The 16,315-nt window shown below is 38.0% G+C and overlaps 1 protein-coding gene across 5 annotated transcripts in view; it reads right to left on the reverse strand.

Annotated features, from left to right (window-relative positions):
• PKHD1 (PKHD1 ciliary IPT domain containing fibrocystin/polyductin) overlaps window positions 1–16,315 on the reverse strand; it is a 484,077-nt gene that overhangs the window by 14,599 nt on the left and 453,163 nt on the right. For all 5 annotated transcript variants that reach the window (XM_025890503.2, XM_073905082.1, XM_073905080.1 and 2 more), the window contains 3 exons: window positions 15,613–15,720; window positions 9,462–9,620; window positions 5,408–5,527 (listed from right to left, as the gene is read on the reverse strand). In XM_025890503.2, coding sequence (XP_025746288.1) covers window positions 5,408–5,527; window positions 9,462–9,620; window positions 15,613–15,720 — 387 coding nt within the window. The remainder of the gene's footprint in view (window positions 1–5,407; window positions 5,528–9,461; window positions 9,621–15,612; window positions 15,721–16,315) is intronic.

Genomic DNA, 16,315 nt, shown 5'->3' on the forward strand with positions numbered 1-16,315 from the left:
AATTATATCATCTGCAAACCATCACATATTTTCTCTCACATTGCCTTATTTTGTTTTTATATCTGTGTTTCCTAGCATTCTAAAATATATGTTATAGAGTTGTGGTAATGAGTTGTTTGTTTTGTGTTCATGTGAGTAGTACTTCTTCTAATATTCCATTGTTAAACTTGATATTGGATCTTGACTGCAAAGAGCACTGGAGCTCTCCATCTTATTTGGCAGGAAGGATCTTATTCCTAGTATTTTTAAAAATATTCCTATTTTTAAAAGTTTTCTTAAGGAATTAAGTGCTAGATTTTATTCACATTTTTAAATTAGGAGGTGTTCATGTATTTTTGATTATATGACATGGGTATGCTCTTTATTAGTGATTTCCAAATATAGTTTACTTCCCTGGGAACTTGGGACGATTTGTAGTCCTGAGCTATTTTGGTCTTCCCTGCTTCTGGACATCTTGAGGCCATCTCTCTCCTCCCCTCTCCCTGTCATTCTTATAGATTTGTACCTATAAAGTAGTCCTTTTTTATTTTATATTCACAAAATACACCATCTATAGTCAATAGGACTCTAAAATGGGAGACCTAAATCCCTGAAGTTGATGGTTATAGTCACACATCCATAATATCTTGCCATTTTTACATGTCAGTTTTCAATTCCCAACATTGGGTACATGGATTTCATAAAAAGAAAAAAAAAAAAGTGGCCAGTGGCCAAAGATCAGTGTTTGCTCAGGAGAAGGTAGCACCAAGTTCTGTAGCAATAGCTGTCCCACAAAGACAAAGGCAGTAGCAAGGAAACTAAAGTGGCCCTAGAACGCATTTTGTCTGGAAGTAAGAAGTCACATTTTGCCTGTTGTTAGGACCCCAAGGATGTATAGTCATTGTCCTGCTATTAATTTTGTGAACCCAAATAAACTTTCCACATCTCTTTTAGAAGAGATAAGGGGACTTTTCTATAGTAGTTGAAAAACTGCTGGAACCCCGGGTTCTCTAAAGAGGGGGAAGGGCAGGAAGGGGTCTCATTTCATCTCTATCTTAACCGTTCACTCAACAACAATAGTTATAAGTGGTCCAATATCTTAATGCCCTATGGTAACAGTGCTGCTAGAATTAGAAAAGATACAGAACTTTTACGAAAGGTTCTGGACCACACAAACACCAAAATCATGTTGTATATAAAAGGTGTTAAGAGAACAAGAGGGAAGTGTTATCAAAGTTGAGAGAAGGGATTATTCTTTCTAGCTAAAAAAAAAAAAAAATGAAAAGGAGGAAAAGAATTCAATCTGGGATAGGAAGGAGTGAAAACTTTAGCTGCGTGGGTACATTGGAGAAGGACATTTTGAAGCTGGGAGAACTAGTTGTGTATGGAGAACACTGTCCTGGAGGGAAAGAAGGAGTGTGGGGGTGGGGGGTGTTAACTGAAACTCAGCAGAAGATATATCCGTGAAAGGGAGTGGGTGAAGGTGGAAACCAAAGACTGCAAAAGAGGAATTGGTCAAACTTGGTGAACAAGGGCACAGGGTGCTAAGGGGAACACTACGAGGTAAAGGTAACTCTGAGGTGTCTCGCCTGGGAGATCCGCCCCCTGTCAACCAAATTAGGGGAGCAAGGGAATGGCTGAGAAGGAATGATACAAAATTGAGCTTTGACAGAGCAAAGCTGGCCTCCCTCCCTGGCATTTCTAGAAACCTGAATGTGTGAAAACTGGACAACCAAGCCCTTAGCAAATGGGATTTGAAACAGTGTGATATGATTCAGGAGCTAGAGGGACTAAACATGTAACTTAAGATAATGATATTCTTTCTCTCTTGGAGCATTCTCTCCCATCCATAAATGCATTGAATACATAGTGTTTGTTGATGGCTTTATACTTAATTGTTTGTTGCCTAGAATTGTTCTTTCATTTCCCCCCAAATATTATTCTTGTGTCTCAACCATACTGCAAACTCATAAAGGACAGGGGACCAGATATGACCTCTTTGCAACTATACAGAAAGGATCTCATAAGGTACTAAATAAATATCAGGAGGTAAATAAATACTTTTTCAATATTTATTGGGAGACATCATCTAACTGCATTTATTGAGTCATTCCAGCATCTCCCATCTACATGTTACAAAGACAAATAATAGCTTCTGCCAGGGTTTCTCAACCTCGACATTATTGACATCTTGAGCCAAATAATCTTTATTGCTGGGGGGGGGACCTGTGCATTATAAGACGTTTACAGTGCCCCTGATCTTTTCTCACCAGATGCCAGTAGTATCTCCCCACCCCCGTGACAACTGTGACAACAAAAATGTCTCCAGATAGGGGCACCTGGGTGGCTCAGTCAGTTGGGCATCCGACTCTTGATTTCGGCTCATCATCTTAGGGTCCTGGGATCGAGCCCTGTGTCCAGCTTTGCGCTGGGCATGTACCTTGTTTGAGATTCTCTCTCCGCCCCTCCTCACCACCCCCCCCACTCTCACTCACACACTCATTCTCTCTCTAAAAAAAAAAAAAAAAAAAAAAAACTCTAGGCATTGCAAATGTCCTCTGGATGTAGGATGACCAACTGTCTCAATTTGTCTGGGACTGAGGGAGTTCCCGAGAAATAAGGCTTTGATTTTGAAAACTGGGAAAATCCTGGGAAAACCAAGATGAGGTTTTCATCCCACTTGGGGTCCAAAATTACCCTGGCTAAGAACCGTGGGCCTGTGGGAACAGAGAACCACCTATGTATGATCAATTCTAAAAAACACAAGTCCATGGAGGCACACATTTAATATTCTTGGCACATAAAGAGGAAAATACTAATTTTCAATGAAGTAGGAGGGATTGGGAAAGACTTTATAAAAAACAACAACAACAACAACACATTGAGCTGATGCTTAAAAGCTTCCGGAGGTTTAAACAGGTGAAGACAAGCAATCCAACTGGAAGAAATCACGCAAGCCAATGGGTGGGAAGGTGTTAGACAAGTCCCAGGATGAGCGAGTTAGTATGGGGAGTGTGAGCAGGGGCAGGAAGGTAAATTGCAACGGAAGATTACCAAGATAGCATGGAGTCAGGCTTTGGAAGGCTTTGAGTCTTAAATAACAAGAAGAACCAACAACAAATAACACATATATATTACATACAATATGCCAGGGATTGTTCTGCACACTTTAGTGATATTAACTCACTTAATCTGCACAACAACTGTAAGTGTGGGCGATATTATTATGGGAACTTGACCAGGGAAGGAGCTGATGGGCACAAAGAGGATAGTTGGCTTCCTTGAGGCCAGGAAGCAAGTCAACGGGAAAGTCAGGATTAAACCCAGTCTATCTGACTCCGGGCTTTCACACTGCTGACTGTCGCGTTCTCCGGCTCTCCAGCTAACACTGGAAATTCATTAGATCTTCTGACTGGCAGAGTGACAAACGCAGATACAAATTTTCAAAGCTAGTTCAGGTGGCTGGTAACAATAAAATATGAGGGATATATGCACCACTCCTTTCTTCCCGCATTGTAACTCCACTCCCCCTATTGCATCCACGCAATTTTTAGTAAAAGCCATAACCTGATGAATTTACAGTCTGAATCTACAGGACAGTGGAAATGCTCAATTCCGCCAGCTGAATAATTTTAGTGCCAGGTAGTACTTAGTGAATGCAATGTGCTCAGGAGAAACATAGCCCTCCCAAAAGTTTAGAAAAAGAGGGTAAAGGGAAACTAAAGTGCCATGGAAATAATGAAATAAGACCAAACTTATTTGAAGCTAGCAGTAACTAGTTGTTCTGTAGCTGGTAATAATTTCTGAAGAAAAGTAGGAGATGCATCATTACTTGCCTTGGAATTGATGCTCTTCAGATTTGGACAAAGCTTAGAAAATAAGGAAACAAACCTGCTATGATCCCTAGGGGTGGATTCGGATAACACATCTTTCTATTTTTATCCTGGGTGTCCCAATAACATGGGCTTTGATACTCCCATCTCTTCAATCTAAACTTTTCCACTGAAACCCTGTCCCTTATCTCATTCCTGATAATTTATTAATAAGCCACCAGATAAAAAATGTTCCTTAATAAAACACACAGGCATTGTGGACTGCTTAATGTAGTTAATTTAAGTAGGGCAACTGAGATTCATGTAGATAGCCATATTAGATTAGGGGGAGATTAGCATCACTCCTGCTGTTTACTTAAGAATGTAGCTAAGAATGCCGTGCTTTGCAGTGCCGAGTTCAGACGAACATTTTCAAACACTTGTTCTGAATTTGCATGCAGTAATATAGACAAGAGGTTTCCAGAAACCAAAATTAATGTGGTCTTAGATGGAATCCAGAAAGAATTCCTGCGCATTTCTCTCTGTCTTCATTCTTCTCACACCTACCCACCCCAAACCCATCACCACCACCTACTGGTGTAGGGCCAGGCTGGAGTATGGCTGGCTAATTTGTTGGGACATTTCTAAAAAAATAACTTCATTTCCTTCAGCGGAAAAATTCAAAGAGGCAAACAAACTGACATTTACACACACACACACACACACCAGAGTTCACTGAACTAGTTAGAGGAAGAACAACATTGAATTGCTACTTTTTAGTTAAACATCGTACTAGGACCATTAAGATTCATATTCCTTTCTCAAGCAAAAAATATCATGAATACTGACTATTGCTTAGAATAAATAGCAATATTATTCTCTTTAGAGGGTATGCTTCAAAGCGTTTCGGATCCATGGAAATTATACGAATATTTTTCATACACCATATCCACATTTGGCAAATTCATCTTGTGTTCTGCCCACTGTCTTCCTGTGGTCTGTGTCTCAGAAGGACAAGGGCAAAGCGATGGTCTGAAGTAAATGCTTACCTTTTCTTTGCTTGGCACCATTTCCAATGGCAATTAAAAAATATAACAAGCAAAATCATCTAGCATTAATGTACAATATAAGCAAATAATACATTTTGCTAAAAGTATGCTAAACCACAAAGCAGAGCTTAACAAAGCTGACTCATTTCTTAAGGGTTCCATATTCAATCTAATTTGCAAAGTTGGTATTTGGCAACTCCACTGTCTTATTTCCCAAATTCAATAATATTGCCAGACTGGCAGCTTTGCAATAGCTAAGGGAAAGATTATATGCCTATACTTTGGTTTTCCCTTTCTCTATGTAACAAATTCAAATGTTAAACCAATTATCATCTCCTAAGAAAAAAATATAAATGTCAGCTTGAATAATTGGTTAATAGCTGAGTGAATCAGCTGGACTTGGGTACTCCTATCCTGGGGTGTAATTTCCTTTAGAGGAAGTGACAGTCTAAAGAAGGAGCTAACAACTCAATTGATCCAGAAACTGACAGCCATGGGGAGAGGGAGGCCATAGTTCATCCATGATGGATGTCTCTTTTGGGAATCATCCCCACTGTCCAAGCTTACCTTCTCCCATCATGGCGTCTTCCCTTTTAGTCTCTTGTGATCTTTTGCGCTTGGATGAGAGGTGGATATGATCCTTTTGATTGTCAGTCTGGAATTCAGAAATATCTTCACTTTTTATTTCTAGATTAATGAGAAAAAAGATGTGACTGTTTCTTGTTTTTTAGAATAAAACATTTTTATTTGTAAACAGGTCCTAAGTGCTAAGGTGTTTCTCTTGTATGCCCCCAACACAATGATTGTGATATACAGGCACTAGAATGCATATAATGTATTCAGGGCTTAAGGAATAATGAAATACAATCCCATATACTGACCAGCAACTTTAAGGTATAAAACTATACTATACTATACCATAGCCACCATATATGGCTACAGAACACTTGAAAGGTGACTAGTTCCAATTAAGATGTGCTGTTAATCGGGGGAGGGGGATGGGTTATCCTGGTGATGGGTATTGAGGAGGGCACGTTCTGCATGGAGCACTGGGTGTTATGAACAAACAATGAATCATGGAACACTGCACCAAAAACTAATGATGTAATATATGGTGATTAACATAACAATAAAAAAATAAAAAAAAAAGATGTGCTGTTAAGTGTAAAATATGCACCTGATTTTGAAAAACTGTAAAATATCTAATATTTATTGCATGTTGAAATAGATGTTGATATATTAGGTTAAGAGGATACTAGAAAATTGCATCATGTGCCTCACATTTGTGGTTCATGTTATATTTTTACTGGACAGAGCTGGTATAGAATGTTACAATACTCTTTAACCTTTTATTTTGAAATAATGATAGATTCACAGGAAGTTGCAAAGAAATATACTGGAAGAATTCATGCACCCTCATCCAGTCTCCTACACTGTTAACAACCTATATAACTATATAGTATGATATCAAAACCAGGAAATTGACATTGGTACAATCCACAGAGCTCGTGCAGATGTGTGCTTTTGATTGAAGACTTCTGTTCTTGACTGAAGAGATGTTTTATATTCTATTCATTTATTTATTAAATATCTTAATTAAAAATGTATTTCCATTGCTCATGTCCCTCTAGGCAATGCAAAGACAATGAGTAAGAAAGACCTGCTCCCTGATCTCATAGAGCTTTTATTCTAGTTTGAATGGCAGAGGATAAACAAAAAAATTCGTAATGTAATGTCAAATGATGCCAGGCCATGGCATATGCTAATTTTTCTCAAGGAAAAGCACTTTAGGGATTGAGTTTAGCTAAAAATCTGATTTCTTCATGGAACATCATTTTTACATTGAAAGAACTTGGAAGAATGAAAGACAGATTCTGGTCATTCATACTTGGGTACTTGGTAGGTTTTTTTTTTTAAGTGAATGAAGCCAGCCTGTAACTTCTATGAAACAACTGACAGTATTTGTCACCAGTGATACAATTCAAGCTTTCATGGGAAATTTAGAATTTTGGATAACTTATATCAGCTATAAGTTTCGCAGATATCTAACTCTTAAAGATTAATGTTGATACTAACAAATGCAATTTTTAAAAAATTATAGAACGAAATATGTCAGCATTTGAGAGATCTTTATCACTCAGTGAAACAATATTTTCCAAATGGCTAAAGCATAATGTTTCAAAATCATGCATAGGTAAAAGCTCCACTCAAAGTATATGATAGATTAGTGGGTTTTTCATGTAACAGAGTATAGAAAGTACATTGAGATGTACCATTAAGTAACTAACTCTTGGCCAGTTTGGGTGCAATATCAAAGAAGATTATCCACAATTATCTGTGAAGGCTATTAAAATACTCTCCCTCTTCTACTATGTACTTATGTGAGGCTGGATTTTCTTCATATACTTCAGCCAAAACAATACACTGCAGCAAATGTAATGCCGAAGCTGCTAAGAGAATCCAGCTTAAGGCAGACATTAAAGAGTTTCATAAAAATGCCATCCTTTTCATTATATGTATTTGAAAACATCATTTTTAAATTAAAAAAACATGTTAATTATGTTAACATATAATGCACGTATTATTGTCATTTTAAAGTAAATAAGAAATTTTACATTTGCTTTTTTAACTTCTAATTTGGAAATAGTAATAGATGGACACACATTGACAAAATCTCTTTGGGGTTTTCAATAATTACTAAAAGTGGAACAAGGTCTCAAGATCAAAAGTTTGTAAACTGCTGACACAGACCGTACAGCTGAACCAGAGAATCCTGTTCCATGAGGAAGATGGGGAATGATATTTTTTACTCTAAAGTAACAAATGCTAATCCTAGAAATTTGAAAAACACAGAAAGATATAAAGAAGAAAATACAAATTACTCATACAGAACTGATTACTATACCTTTTTTTTAAAGATTTTATTTATTTATTTGTCAGAGAGAGAAAGAGCACAAAGCGGGGGGAGTGGCAGGTGGAGAAGGGAGAGGGAGAAGCAGGCTTCCCAAGGAGCAGGGAGCCCGATGCGGGGCTCGATCCCAGGACCTTGGGATCATGACCTGAGCCGAAGGCAGACGCTTAACCGATTTAGCCACCCAGGCGCCCCTGTACCTTTTTTTTTTTTTTACCCCATAAAGTGCTTCCAAGATCTCTTTTCATTTTTGTGAAGAAAGTTAGAAGTCTGCATCCACTCAGGAAAATATGTGAATTTAATACAGGGAAATGTGTCCACAGCTATTGAATAGTCGAAAAAGCGAAAAAGAGGTTACCGAGATAATATGCTAGTAACTGTAGGAAGAAGCTTCCTGTATCGCTGGAGAACAGAAGGGAAGAGATGGGGTGAGCAGAGCTTAGTGGGAAGTCCCTCCATTGCTGGTAGGTTTAGCTTGTAAAATGGAGGATGAGAATTAAATAGGATATGTCACAGAATTGCATGAAATTAAAAATCATGAAAAGTCTTTACTTTCAAACCAAAAAGCAACACACACACACACACACACACACACACACACACACACACACACACACAACTTTAGATTTAAAAACAAAGACCAAAACCTGCATTCCACAAATCACAGGCGACAACCCAGGATGAGATCCCATTTTTCTTGAGAAAGTCAAGGTACCCTTGAGTTTCCTTGCAGTTTGCCCAGCCCCAGCAGGACAGGGAGAGAGGGAGGGATATCACACTGATGCTTGGTTCAAAATAATGAGTGTGTCTCCTGGAGCTTCCCTCCCCAGCATCTCTCAGAAACCCAAGCACCGTGAGTCTTCCAGTAGTGGCGCCATGCTTCTTCCTCTTTCCTTTCTTTATTTTGACCTCCTCTATTTGCCTCACCTCTTTTGCACCCACGCTTGCTTATCACTTTGGTTTCCTAGCATCTCCTCATCTCACCAGTGTTTTGTCCACTCATTTGATGCGGTGGAGTCAGGGACTTGTCAGTACCTGGCCTGCCACTCTAAGAGCAGAGTAGAAAGATAGAAAGAAGCCTCTTTTCCCGAACTTCTTTCCCTCAGTGATGCTCCATGTCTCCAGCCTAAAAGAAATGATCTGCTTCTGGGAAAATGTCCAAGAATATAGTTTCTGTGCTCCTAAGAAAGAAAAAAAAAAAAAACACCAAAAATTCTCTTCCCTCTTCTGATTCCCTTCTGATTCCCTTCCCTCTTCCTTAAACTTACTTTTTGGAGGATTACCTGGGCAGTGGAACATAATGTTTCAGAGAGTAGGATCTGGAACCAAACTGCTTGGTTTTTCCCTGATTGTTTGACCTTGGGCGAGTTACTTAGCCTTTCTGTACCTCATGCTCTACCTCCATAACACAGACCCTACATCATAGGGTTGTTATGAAGATTAAATAAATCCATGTATGTAAAGTACTTAGAACCTGGCCCATAGTAAATATTCAATAAATATGTGCTCTCATTATTATCACTATGATTATTTAAGGTTAGGCAATCTTTATCTCTACTGTATGAACTGAATAATTTGGTTCCATGTGGTTTAATATGTTGCAGTTTCATAAAAATTTCTCTTTGGGGGAAGAAAAAGAAATGTTAGTATATTATACATGATGACATTTCCCCACCGATATTTTCATTCCAAAAACAAAAATCTACATACTTCTGCTTTTGCTCTTCTTTAGCCAATAGCACACCAGATAGCATAGAGCCAGCCATGAGGCCACTGAGCACAGGGAAGCAGCCAAGATGATGGTTGACTTCTCTGACCTAGCTGCGGGTCGGACAGAGAATGACCTTGACCGAGCTGTAAAATTGGCCCCTGTTAAAAAAAACCCCAATAATAACATGTTAATAGGATATAAAGATGCTGATATAACAAAAATACCGTGGAAGAGATATGTTTACAACAATACCTGCCACGTAGTAGGTTCAATAAATATTTATTAAATTAAGTGATTAAATGAACTAATAATAAATCCAAGATTTGTGTTTCTGAAGAACTACAAGAATCCAGTTCCAACAATAACATACAATTGTTCTTTCCAATTCTGTCCGTTACCGATGGGGCATTCTTCCAGTTCTCCCCTTTCCTTCTCAGACTTACCTTTTCCACCAATGCAAAATTTCAATTTCACTCTCATGTCCCACTAATTAGAACAGAAATGCTCTCAGCCCCAGAATGTGTGAAACTACTTGTTCTGACATATGTCTCCTATTCAAAAAATGGCATGTAACATATCAAAACAGGGGAACAGGGACTCCTACCACAGAGCCAAGAGAATTCTCTAATGTCCATGAGAATTCTGTTATCTGGAAAAAGGGGAGTAGAGCGGTGATGAATACATAGAGTCATGATGATGGGGCAAAATGGGTAAGTTCCTTTAAAGACTGCATCTTTCTAAGAAGTCATCTCAAAGCCTTTAATAGACTGAAGAATTTCATTCTCACTTCCTCACTTCAATGTTATTTTTGGAATAAAGCATACAAAATCCAAAAAAATAAAAGCTTGCTTATATTCATAAAAATTGGTACATAAATGTTTATAGCACCTCTGCCTGTAATCATCCAAACCAGCAAAGAACCCAAATGTTCTTCAGCATGGGAATCAATAAACCAACGATGGTTTATCCAGACAATGGAATACGACTCAGCCAAAAAAGAGGGGAAGAAAAAGAGAAAGAAGAAGGAATAAAAAAAAGGGGGGGAGTGAGGGAGGAAGGAATAAAGGCAGGCAGGCAGGCAGGCAGGCAAGAAAAGCAAGCAAGCAAGCAAGCAGAAAGAAAGAAAGAAAAGAACGAAACAAAGAAAGAAAGAAAAAAAGGTGGGAGGGAGGGAGGGAGGGAGGAAAGAGTCAGACTATTAGTAGGAAAGTAACAACTGGGACGTCCATAAAAGGCATTACGCTAAGTGAAAGAAGTCCATCTCTAAAGGGTACACACTTTATGATTCCATTTCTATGACATGGTAGAAAAGACAAAATTCATAGAGATAAAGAACAGATAAGTGATTGTCAGGGATTAGTGGTAGTGCAGGGGAGGGTGTGAGGACAGAGGAACAGAATAAGGGAGATTTTTTGGAAATGTTCTATATCTTGATTGTGGTGGTAATTACATGAATCTGTTAATATATTTGAATCCATAAAAACACATACAAAAATAAATTTTACTGTATGTTATTTTTTAAATAAAAATTTTTTAAATGTACCTACAATTTTGAGGGTGACAGATATGTTCATTATCTTAATTGTGGGAATGGTTTCATGGGAGTACATTTTCATCAAAATTTATGAAACCATATGTTTTAAGTATGTATAGTTAATCATATGTCAATTACACCCCAATACAAAAATGAAAAATTAAAAAAAGCTTGCCTATGAACCTGAATTAGTGATAACCAGCAATTTTTAAGTAGCACATCCAAAACAAACCAACACACACCAAACCTCAGTTTTCATCTGAATAATGCAGACAAAAACAGAGTTTTTATTTTCTCTACTCAAGGAAACATCATGCTTTTCTTTGCTGTGCTTTCCTTGGGCTGAATTTGATAATTTGATTGAAAGTTACAGTCAGGTTTTCAGTCTCTTGACTCCTGGCTGACTCGATCCCAAAGCTACCATAATAAAATTAGCTAGAGATGGTTCTCCTGTGTGTACATCTAATACTTGAGACATACTTGCTTGTTATTAATTAGTTGCTTTTTATGAGCATCTGAATAAGATAAATCTAGCCCAGAGATGGGGGAATGGATTTTACTGGGGATTTGACAAAGTAAAACAAAATTCCTCATTCTTTTATCCATTTTCCAACGATTGCTCGGTGATTGTTTACTTTGCTAACTGGATAAGTCACTGTTCTCATTCTGAAGATATTTACAAGGTAGTAGATAAAATGAGATATATTTATAAACATTTGTAATACAAATCAGAATGTGACACAAGCCAACAGAATAATGCAAATCAATTGCTCTGGAAGGATATTTCCCATCAATATGGTCAGGGAAAGCACCCCAGCAGAGAGAATATCTAAGTGGGGCTTCGAAGGCTAAGCAAATAAAGGCAGAAAGGAGAAAAGAGCAATTGTTTAGGAAATTAAGGCTGAAAAATATTGGGAATTAATGCTGGAAAGCATTTGAGATAAACTTTGGTCACAGGAAATGTCAGCCAAAAGCCCCTTGACTATATCCTGAAGGCAAGGAGGTGTCATAGAAGGAAGAATTCTGAGCTGGGAAGGGGCATGAACCAAGTGGGATACAGATGATCAGGCCCTGGAAGTGTTTCGAACACAAATAATGGCAGAGGGGCTGAAGTCAGTGAAACTGGTTTAGAAGCCCAGAGAAGTACCTGGGTCTAAGGATAGAGACCACCAGCTTTCAAATACTTTTAGCAGCAGAACATTACAAAACTGCAGTCTTAGATATCATCTCAATATCCTTACTTACTCATTGTAAAGAAATAGTTGTGCTATGATGTGCCAGGTGTTTCTACACTCTGAAGATACAGTGCTGAAGTCAGCAGAATTCCTGTCCCTTTGGGAACTTAGGTTCTAAGGTGAGGGGAGGGGACAGAGTCCAGAGACAAATACACTGCTACCCTGATGCCATGCGGTAGTAAGCGCTATGAAGACTAAAGTGAGGTTGGCAGACAGAGTGACTGACAGTGGCGCAGGGCTGGGAACGGTAGACTGAGTGATGCAGAAAAGGCCTCTCTGAGGAGGAGACATTTGGGAAGAAATCTGCGTGGAAGGGTGAATGAGTCATGTGAATTTCAGGAGGAAGAGTATCCCAGGCATAGAAATAGCAAAGACAACAGAGTTTTTCTGGATTTGGGGGCCAGGAGTAGCCCTGGCTTCCTCAGTCTCTTTGCAGCCTGGAAGCCCTTGAGAATCCCCTATGAACTGCATGGCTCCAAGGAATGGTCAGTTCTCTGACCATCTGTTCTCCGACCATCTCTCTCCCACAGCCAGGTCACAGGTATGATAATGAAGGGGGAAAGCCTGGCTGGGAAGCCAGTAGAATAAACACACGGAAACCCTTCTCTCTTGGTGGTGTCTCAGGATGTTCCAAAATAAACAAGTGAGCCGGATTAGTCAACATATTAGAAAGACTTGTGAGGGTCCCATACACATCTGGTCAGACCTAGTTAATTTCTCAGTCCCTCAATGCCTGTACTTCTAAAATATTGTTCTTCTCTCTAAGATATTTGTCCTCTTTCTATCTTCCATCTCTTCTCTTCTGATTTAGACTCCATAAACCTCATTCTGACAGAGCCTCACCTCATAGAGGTGGTTTTGAAAATTATGAAGAATAATTGAAGGAAAAATGCTGAAGAAAGCTTTTCAAGATAATTTCTCAGCTAGCCTCTTTCGCAAGTTATAGTGAAACCTAAAATAAAGTAGTGATCTAGTAAATGTGAACACGAAGGCTGGCTCAAAATCATAAATTGTCATTGAGAAGTTTTTGTCTACACCACGTTTTACATTTGGCTGTAAAACTTATTCCTTAAAATAACCTTGATGAAGTATTTAGTTAGTCTTGGTTAACCACTGAGGAAATTAAAGGACAAAGTTCCTTTAAATAATCGGACAGGGGCGCCTGGGTGGCTCAGTCGTTAAGCATCTGCCTTTGGCTCAGGTCATGATCCCAGGGTCCTGGGATCAAGCCCCGCATCGGGCTCCCTGCTCTGTGGGAAGCCTACTTCTCCCTCTCCCACTCCCCCTGCTTGTGTTCCCTCTCTCGCTGTGTCTCTCTCTGTCAAATAAATAAATAAATAAAATCTTTTTTAAAAAATTAAAATAAATAAATAAATAAATAATCGGACAAATCTGGGACAAAATATCCAGCTCTGCATGTGTTGCTTTTCAAAATATATACTTGGGAATCCCATGGTCCAGAACACTGAACATGTATCTCCACAGAGCTGTCCTATATAAGACACTTTCATAGGTATTTAAAGGATATCTGTCCTGCAAAATTAAAATTAATAATAATATACTTGACCTCAGAAGGTATTCCCTTTGTGCAGAAAAAATTGTCCAGGACTTGGAATTAAAGGAAAAAAGTGATTACAGAACTGATCGATGCCATACCAGAGCCTTTTCAAATAGGCCCATGGAAGGTTTATCAAATTCTCTGGAGCATAGTTTTATATATATATTTATATATATGTGTATATATATATAATATATTTATTATAATATAGAATATAGAATAAAAATGTAAATATAATATAAATATATAATATATATATAGAAATATACATATATATTTAATATTAATTAGGCCTAGTCTTGGTAATTTGCAGAAGATTGGTAAGCTGCAAATGATTTTTCTCCAGTACAGATGGAAATGGTATCTGTACACATGTAACCTCAAAGTTACAGCTTTCTTGCCCTGTATCCAATGTGGCAAACTTATTTCAGCTGGCTATGTGATCCGTATCTCTCAAATACTCTTCTTTGTAATGCTTATCTTTTAATTATGGTAACCTCAAATGCTCTTTAAACCAGTTTTGCTGTCTTCCTGGTACCCTCACTAGTGAGTTAAAGAACTTGTTGACGAATCCTCATTATACATTTTCCCAAGAGCCACAGTTTCTGCTTTTTGAGAAGTATACTATGACAGTTTGAATTCAAGTTTCATGAGGAGAACTAATCTGTGGCCTTAATTAAACATTTGTTGTCGGGCTTCAGATATCTCACATCAAAACATGGGATTTCCCTGGCCATTTCCATTAACTATCTGGTTTAACTCCAGTAATGATTATTCGAAGGTATTTTATAAAATGTTGCATTATCACGCCCGTGCACTAACTGCTTTCCACAGTTGCGTGGCTTTAGTATCAGACTGATTTCCTGCCCCAAATTAATAAGTGGTTATAAATATCTACTTTTTTAATTCAAATGTGGTGTTAGCATTTTTGGAATTCTTGTAGATGCTCTCTTAGCTAAGGAATTTTTTTTTCTGGTAAATCACAATAATGAATGCAAGAGTTAAATCTTTTTCTCTTTTTCCAGTGGATTATTCTGTGTCTCTATGAGAGCTCAATCTTTTAAAAAGAGGATGTCAAAAACTACACTCTCAAAAAAAACCAAAAAGCAAAAACCAAAAAACTCCATTCTCACCACTCCTATGTAGGAGGAGACTTGGCTCTACCCTTCGTGGAAATGGGAGAGGAGTCTTTTGCATAGGTTCGTTTGAAAGTTTAATTAACATGTTATCTACTTCAAACTTATTGAGTGGTATTACCCTCTAATAAAGCAAAAGTTGTGGAGAACGTTTCAGAGGGAGAAGACCTTTTTTCAAGAAGAACTGGAGCATATAAGCAATTTATACATACCTTATACCTGTACTTCTAAAATACCAGGATTTTGAATGGGTATGGTTGTAATTTATGGAGTTGGGGGGAGGCAGTGGGTGAGGAGGGCAGAACAGAAAGATAAAATTTCCTAATACTCAATATCCCATGACTCTCTTTTTTATCAATTAAAATGTTCTAGTTAATATCCAACCAAATGCCACCACATGTCAGAGAACGAATAAATAATAATAATAATGAAAAGCATTCAAAGTAAATTTTAACAACTAGAAGAAAATGTACATCTGGATTCTTGCTTACCAGAATTCTCCAGAGGCTTAATTTCTACATGTGTTCTTGCTTCTCATACCTTAATGATATAACCAAGTAATTTTTTTCTCTAAACTGTGATGACTTCCTATTCATGATAGGAGCTATTCCCATTATAAAGGAGATGGAGCTTTTTTTTTTTTTTTTTTGAGAAACAGATAGTAAAAACACACTCTGCTGATATTACCTGGAGGGTAAGTGACAGTAAAAAGAAAGTGCCAATTTGACCCAGAGATCAAAACTGCCAAGTTGGAGAAGCTCACATAACCATCTTGACTTTCTGCCTGCGTACATCCTACAAACAAACAGAGACAAAACGTAAATGTTAGTTACCTACTAAAGAGCAGTTTCTTCAAGTCTTCTCTGTAAAGAGGCAATTGGACACTGATGGGGGAAAAAAAAGATTTAATGAACAGATTACAAAATCCATCAGGCTTTTCTTAGATAAATCTTGGAACCAAATAATCCAAGAAAGAATAATAATAACAGTAATTGAAAGTGTGCTATGCCAGACGCTGTGCCTTATATACATCATTTTAAATAAACTACACAACAGGAAATAGGTAACCTTATGAAAGGTGAAATTACTCAGTGTCGGGGTTATAGCCACATCTGCCTGATTTCCAAGTTGGCATTCTTAACTATGCTGACTATTTTGTTATTAAATGTCTGTCAAGAAAGTCTATTATCTTATAGGTAGCCAGTTCCTAGGCTCTGTCTCTCTTTTTTTCAAGAAGTCTGTAGTTTATGTGGTGGCAGAGTTAGGCCAAGAGAGCAGGACAACAGCAATGCATCAAATCATGACTGATAAAGGCTACGTTGATTTAGCAACTCGGGTTGCCTGGGCTATAGTTTCCATGAATAAAATGCAAAAAAGAAAGGAAGGAAGG

Source organism: Callorhinus ursinus, unplaced genomic scaffold (assembly GCF_003265705.2).
Source record: "Callorhinus ursinus isolate GAN/ISIS: 27379988/994484 unplaced genomic scaffold, GSC_fseal_2.0 scaffold22, whole genome shotgun sequence".
Classification (NCBI taxonomy): domain Eukaryota; kingdom Metazoa; phylum Chordata; class Mammalia; order Carnivora; family Otariidae; genus Callorhinus; species Callorhinus ursinus.